A 7,709-nucleotide genomic window follows, 5' to 3' on the forward strand; every position below is an offset into this window, starting at 1 on the left:
TGATATATGGCGAGTTATTAACCCTGAAAGTAAAAGCTATACTTGGCATTCTAATACAAAACCTCCTATATTTTGTAGGTTAGACTATTTTCTTGTTTCTCAAAACTTAATTAATCTTGTTTCAAAATGTACTATTTCGCCAAGCTATCGGTCAGATCATTCAATCGTACACGTTAAAATAGACTTAGTAAAATCAGAAAAAGGTCCGGGATATTTTAAATTAAATAATAGTGTGATGCTTAATCCTGAATACCAAGATATTATACGTAAATCAATAAACGAAACGGTTCAAATTAATAGTGAGGCCAACCCAAATACACTTTGGGAAGTAATAAAAAGTACAATTAGAAACGAATCTATACGATTCTCTGTACGAAAAAAGAAAGAAAATGCTAATGAACAAATTAGAATTGAAAACAATATTAACAGGATCGAAGACGAATTAAATAAATCTCCTGGAAGTGGTATACTTTTACAAGAATTAAACACTCCAAACGAAAACCTAAACCATTTTTTGGATGAAAAAATTAGAGGAATTTTACTAAGAGCAAAAGCTGAATGGATTGAAAGAGCCGAGAAGAATACTAAATATTTTTCAGATCTAGAGAAAAAACGATCCAAAGAAAAAGTAATAAACAAAATTGAAGAAAATGGATCAGTCTTGATAAAAACAAAAGACATTATTAATAAAGTACATTCTTTTTATAAAAATTTGTATAGAAAAGATGAATATCTTACGAATGACAGAAACTTTTTTCCGGATATGCATAAACAGTTAAGTAATGAACAAAAACATATGTGTGAAGGAATATTGACAGAATACGAATGCGGTATAGCTCTCAAAGAAATGAAAAATATGAAGAGCCCCGGTTCCGACGGTCTAACTACTGAGTTTTACAAAATCTTTTGGAATGATATAAAAAAGTACCTTCTAAACTCCCTTAACTATTCATTTGAGAAGCAAGAACTAACTGAACTACAGAAACAAAGTATTATCTCACTTCTTTCGAAAAAAGATAAACTATTAACTAATATCAATAATTGGCGACCAATATCTCTCTTAAGCGTAGACTATAAAATAGCATCGTAATCAATAGCAAATAGAATGAAAAAAGTACTTGATGATATTATAAATAAGGATCAAACTGGCTTTATTAAGGGACGATATATTGGTGAAAACGTACGAATCTTATATGATGTAATAGAAAAAGTAAACAATGATAATGAAGAAGGATTAATATTTATCTCAGACTTTCAAAAAGCCTCTGATAGCTTAGACCATAACTATATTTTCAAATGTTTAAAATACTTCAACTTCGGCGAAACACTTATTAGTTGGATAAAGCTGTTTTACAGAGACGCAAAAAGCTGCATCACCAACAATGGGCATTTTTCTGATTTTTTTTAAAATAGAAAAAGGTGTATGACAAGGCTGTCCACTTTCACCTTATCTATTCATAATAGGCATTGAAATACTATCACAATATATAAATAATAATAAACATATAAAAGGACTTAAAATTCTAGATACTGAAATGAAACAAACACTTTTTGCTGATGATGCAAGTTTTTTCTTAGATGGCACAGAAAGGTCCTTTCAAAGTCCCTTCTCAGCTTCCTTACAATAACTATTATAACAAAAGACTAAACACTTTTGTGCATGGTGCGAGAATGATTTATTCAGGTCAAGAGTCAGATTCTACAATAACAAATAATTTCAACAATATAATTGCCATTTAATGTCCTCTTGATACAACATAACTATCTTGTTCTTCAAAATAAAACATTTTGTAAGGGAACATTAGAATTTTTACCGTGCCTCTTTCATGTTTGTAAGAATACTGTTTTAAAAGAAAGTCGGGAAACTGCGAGCCGGCTGCCCAACCCCTAACTCCTATTTATATATCTTTTTAACCCTCATCTTTCAATTATCTATTTAAATTTGGAGGGGGAGGGGGGAGGTAGTGATATCCAAATGCTGCAAACAGAAAGGTGTCTCCACCCCCGACTTTCTTGGTTCATAATTTTCTTTTGTCTGGATTAAAATGAAAAAACATTTTTGCTAAATGTCAAAACAAATATTCAGTTAAGTACACAGATTAACTACAAACTGCTGAATTGCGTGAATGAAATACTTTCATATGCATAGGCTGCATCTATTACATTTTATGCCCACTTATATGCACTATGCCTCTACATGAAGTTCATTTCCTACAAATATAAATATAGTACACGCTTAACAACAATAATATAACAACTTCGATTTTTTGAAAAGTTGAAGGTGACTCCAGAAAAATCTCGCTAGAACTGAATACCCCCCTTATTACTTCTATTTATATAGCATAAAGCCACGCCTTTGGCTATACCAAAACTTGTTCTACATGTTTTGTAATGCAGCTATGACAGGACAACAGTTATCCACTATACGGTGTAACGCGGATAACTGTAAAGTCCCTTCTCAGCTTCCTTACAATAAATATTATAACAAAAGACTAAACACTTTTGTGCATGGTGCGAGAATGATTTATAGACAATACAAAGTATAGAGAATCTTTTCAAAAAATCCAGATAAATCACGTTTCTACTCAATTATAGATTTAAAGATTTTGTAATAAACAGCCTCTTTTCTAAAGAATCGTCAACATAGCCATCTTTGGCTTGGTCCGTTTTCCAACGACCGTGACGCTTTAAACATCTGTCATTCACCCCGGGTGTGTTTGCGGCTGCTGTTGCTCCACTAGCCCTTAAAGTATGCGTACCTAACTTAAGATCAGGAGCGACAACTCTAAGCTTCTTTACTATACATTCTTTTGCTCGTGTGTAACTCAATTTCTTGTTTTTCTTTATAAGTGATGCTTTGCCTTTTGATCTAAAGGCGGTATTAAACAAAAAATCCTCTGTATTATTTTCTAAACCCGAGATAAGCATGTACCTTTTTAAAAGTGAATACGGACAAGCTACTGATGAACCTTTTGAAATCAAGACTTCCTTTCCTTGTCTATATATATCCGTTTTACTTTTTCTTATTTTTAAGACTAAGTGATCTGTTTTGAATTCTATATCATTGCAGTGTAAATTACTGATTTCATTAAACCTTAAAAACCCTGAATAACCTAACATTATCATACCAAGATCTCTTACATCTACAACATCTGAACTTTCAGCAAAAATTTTACATAAAGTTTGTAACATTTCGCTGCTAACTATATCCTTCTTGTTAACTGGCTTTGAAGCAATTCGTTTTGCAGTGTCATGTAAAGTTTTCACTAGTTTACTTTCTGTAGGGTCATTACAGTCATTTAAATTGTGCGCCCACTTTATACCATATAATGCTGCTGTAACTACATTGTCTGATTTTCCGTGTCAAGTAGGTGAGTCAGATACATCGCTACACATATAGATTCGGCTGGCATGGAAATAAAGTCGTTTTCCTGACAATAACGCTGGAACTGATTGTATGAGTTTTTATATTTTGTAACTGTACTGTCCGCTCTAGATTGCAGTAAATAACTTGACATCTTGTTAAGAGTAGAATCGTGAGCGTCTGAAGAAATCCCAGCATCCTCGCACTTCCGCTTAAGAACGTTCTTTAAGCCAACACCTGTTGAAAATAATACTGTATGAATGATTACAGTCTATATCTTTTACATGTAAACTAGATGTTATTTGGTTACTTCACATAAATTTACTTTTTCCTTATACATCAATATTTAAGGCAATCATATCAAATGCTAATGGAGAACGTGAAAACAATCCGTGATTTTCATTCCCCATTTTTACAACATGTGACCTGCTCAGGTTTATATATTGTTTAATAAAACATTTAAAATTTCCTCTGTTGTCTATCAATAATGGCCAATATTGCGCACTTGTCCATTTTGGTAGTATATATGTGCAATTAGCTTTCTCTTCGAGAGTTTTTACTAAACATTTCATAACCAATCTTGGTGGCGGAACTATCCAGTTTATGTCATGTGACCAGTTCTGCGATAAAGCATCAACTGCTTCTGTGCCTGGTACCCACCATCTCGAATTGAATCTCTTGCATTTATTATTCAGGTTAGAAGCAAACCTATCTATGGTGTATCTTCCCCATTTTAGGTCAAAAGTGTGGAAAATATCATCACATATTTCCCAACCATCACTATCTGTACACCGACTTAAAAAATCAGCTCTAGTATTGCTTTCTCGGGGAATCCATTCTTGATTTACTTTTATATTTTCTCTTTGACAAATATTATTGAAATCAATTGAAATTGATTGAATGTTTGCTTTTCTACTACCATTTAACAAAACTGATTTTACATTTTTGTTGTCTGAATATACCGTAACATGTGAATTTTTCAAGGTACTTGCAAATGTTCTCATTGATCTATATACAGCTTCAGACTCTCTCCACGTAGAACTTTTATTTTGTTCTTCAAGCGACCAATCTCCTATTATCTCCCTACATGGAAATTTTAAACATTTTTTGTTAATCGAATCTACCTTCTTTACTGTGTGTGCTTCCGGACAACTATTTTTCTTTACTATGTCCGCTTCCGGGAACATGCGTATTATTTTTCTATCCACTTCCGGTGGAACACAGACTTTCTCTTCCGGGAAAGCTAATATTTCCTTGATTGTAACATTTTCACTGTTACACTTACCTTCTAATTCCACTTCAGGGAAACTATTTTTCCTTACTGAGTCCACTTCCGGGGACATACGTATCATTTCTCTCTCCACTTCCGGTGGGACACATACTTTCTCTTCCGGGAAAGCTAATGTTTTCTTGATTGTAACATTTACACTGTTACACTTACCTTCCGATTCCGCTTCCGGGAAACATGTATTGTCATTAACAAAACAGGCATATGAACTAAGGTTATCTTGTTCTAGAAAACTTCCGTACCCCGTGGCACTCGCATCCACGTATAATACAAAATCACTCTTAGGGAAATACTTTAAATCTTTCCCTTTTTCATTAAGTGATCGTGCTTTCTCTTTCCAATACAGCAGTTCTCCTACTGCTTGTTCTGATACCCTTACCGGTGCATTCCAGCTAGCTCTTGCGTTTATACACTTAAACAACTCTCTTGTATATAATCTCACTTTATTACCGATTACACTTTGCATAGAGATTATTTGGCCTGCTACTGAAGCTAAAAATCTGACAGGTACTATTCCGCATTTATCCAATCGTATTTGCAAAACAAGTGATTTTATCTTTATTTCTAAAATCCTTATTCGTTCTTCCGTTATGAATAACAAATTTTTATTCATATCAATTACATGACCTAGCCATACGACATTCCGTGTCGGTTGCCATTGACATTTTTCGTCTGCGAAAAGAAAACCAAATGACTTTATTGTGTTTTGAACACATCTGCTTGACCTAACTGCGGTCTCATAATCTCTATTTCCACCTATACCGTCATCTAAAAACATTACAACTCGGTGACCTTTTTCACGTAATACTGTTACAACTACTTTCAAAAGCTTCGTAAATATATGGCCTGCTGTTCGAATTCCAAATGGCAAGGAATTGAATACATAAAATGTGTTTTCGAATGAAAATCCTAAATATGTTCTATGTTCTTCAAAAATATCAATATGATGGTATGCACCTTTTAGATCATATGTAAATAAGAAAGAACTATTTTCAAAAATGTCTTTAGCCACATTAACATCTTCAAACTTGACTTTAAACAAGTGCAAATGCGGATTAATATGTCTGCAATCTAGAACCAACCTTGGTTTTCCAGATTTACCATATGCTACAGTTAGAGGATTTACTACATGTGGAAGATTTTCTGTTTTTGATATGACACCTTTCTGTAATAAACTCTTAATTTCTGTATGAACAAATTCTGGATTCTCTCTAGCCGATTTATTATTCTTTAACACGACGCTGCTAGGTATTTCTTTAAAAGGTAGTCTGTAACCTTCTTTTACAATATTTTGATAAAAAGACTGCTAGTTGCGCTTTCCCATTCGGTAAAACATTCTTTCAGCCTACCTACTGGTGATTTTACCTGTTTTTGATCTCTTTCATTTCCGGAATTCTGAAAGTCTTCTGACTTATTATCAAACTTATTTTTCGATAGATTCTCACCTTTTGTTTCTTGCTCTAAACCTTTGGTGACACCTGAAAAGTTTTCCGAACTTTGCTTACAAATCTTATTGCAAAAATAAGTACTTATCTTATTGTTAGTATTGGTCATTGGGCATTCTTGTGATCCCTTCCAATGACCTGGTTTTCCGCAAGCAAAACATAACCCTGGCAAACGTCTTGAATTTTGCTGACTTTGGTTTTGCTGTCGTGGGCTTTGATCAATTCTGCTAGGCTCGATCCTACGATAAGGTGCTGTCCTAAACTGGGATCGTCTCTTAACCTTTTCCGCTCTAGCTTTACGGTTGGCCCGTGCCTCTGCTTTGTATATACGCTTTTCGTCGTCCGAATCACTGGCTAGAGGGTTTGACTCATATTCATTTACGAGTTTCCATCCTAGCTCGGACGAATCGGCCAATCTTATCAGCTTTTGTCTGTGTGTTATCATGGTCTTCGCTACAAAATAAAACATTTCTATGAACTTTTATCATTTTGTCCAATTTTTGTTTATTGTCTAATAAAAACCACCATGATGTTTAGGTTAGAAATTAATCCAGATGTTGCTTTATTTATTTATTTATTTTATAGATGAAAAAAAAAATTATATATATAAGTTTTATTTTCCCTCTCCGGGCTCGAACTCTAGAACTCTAGTTTACTAAGCCAATACACTTACCACTACGGTACGTTGCTCTCTGATTTATAAGATATGCATATCTATACATATTCGATAAATTTCTGCAAATTTCAGTGCAAATGCACCAAATTGTCCTTGATAGTATTTAATATTCTCGACATCGTGCTAACACAAATTTCATGTACAAGATAAAAGAAGCAAAACTTTCAAATGTAAACTTTCTACTATATGAATAAAACAATTACCTTCCGCGATTTTTGAGCGTGCCTCTTGCAAATTGTTGGATTCAGATGCTTCATCTAACTTTAATGAAATACTTTCATTAATTTTAAATTGTTCCTCATTGCTTTTTCTCTTAAATTTTTGTCCAACTGACGACTTCACAATACCAGATATTTTATTTAACTGAGAACTGTTAGAATTTTCACTTATCTTATTGAACATGGATTCCATCTCCGACAACATATCTGTTTTATGCATCGTAAATGCCTGCTGAACTTTATCCTGTATCATATTCTCCATTCTTTCGTCCATGTTGAAAAGTAGAAGGTGACTCCAGAAAAATCTCGCTAGAACTGAATACCCCCCTTATTACTTCTATTTATATAGCATAAAGCCACGCCTTTGGCTATACCAAAACTTGTTCTACATGTTTTGTAATGCAGCTATGACAGGACAACAGTTATCCACTATACGGTGTAACGCGGATAACTGTAAAATCTCATCACATCATTTGAAAAGTTTAGTCAGATATCGGGTTTAAAATTAAACATATCAAAATGTACTGTACTGAGGATAGGGTCTTTGCGGCATACAAATATAACATTTGCAAAACAAAGAAATTTTTTTGGTCGTCAAATGAGGCCTCAACTCTAGGTATACACTTTACAAATGACCCAACTAAAGTACTAGAAATTAATTTAGACCCTAGGATAGATGCATTTCAACATACACTGTACAAATGGAGAAGATGGAAAC

At 33.7% G+C, this 7,709-nt stretch overlaps 1 protein-coding gene across 2 annotated transcripts; it reads right to left on the reverse strand.

Annotated features, from left to right (window-relative positions):
- Positions 1 to 2,884: 2,884 nt before the first annotated feature.
- On the reverse strand, positions 2,885 to 7,439 carry LOC123555791 (uncharacterized). Of its 2 annotated transcripts, none has more exons than XM_053523958.1 (2): positions 6,977 to 7,439; positions 2,885 to 6,550 (listed from the first exon to the last, which is right to left on the reverse strand). In XM_053523958.1, exon 2 carries the CDS (start codon positions 5,428 to 5,430, stop codon positions 3,697 to 3,699), a length of 1,734 nt encoding a protein of 577 aa, XP_053379933.1. In that variant the 5' UTR covers positions 5,431 to 6,550; positions 6,977 to 7,439; the 3' UTR covers positions 2,885 to 3,696. Both variants share the same exon structure in this region, with proteins under 2 accessions (XP_053379933.1, XP_053379934.1).
- Between the last annotated feature and the right edge of the window lie 270 nt (positions 7,440 to 7,709).

The sequence above is a fragment of the Mercenaria mercenaria genome, chromosome 14, assembly GCF_021730395.1.
Source record: "Mercenaria mercenaria strain notata chromosome 14, MADL_Memer_1, whole genome shotgun sequence".
NCBI classification, from domain to species: Eukaryota; Metazoa; Mollusca; class Bivalvia; order Venerida; family Veneridae; genus Mercenaria; species Mercenaria mercenaria.

Coding starts and splice junctions, on each gene's coding strand:
- LOC123555791 (XM_053523958.1), bottom strand. CDS start 5,430: ATGTTTTTAGATGACGGTATAGGTGGAAATAGAGATTATGAGACCGCA.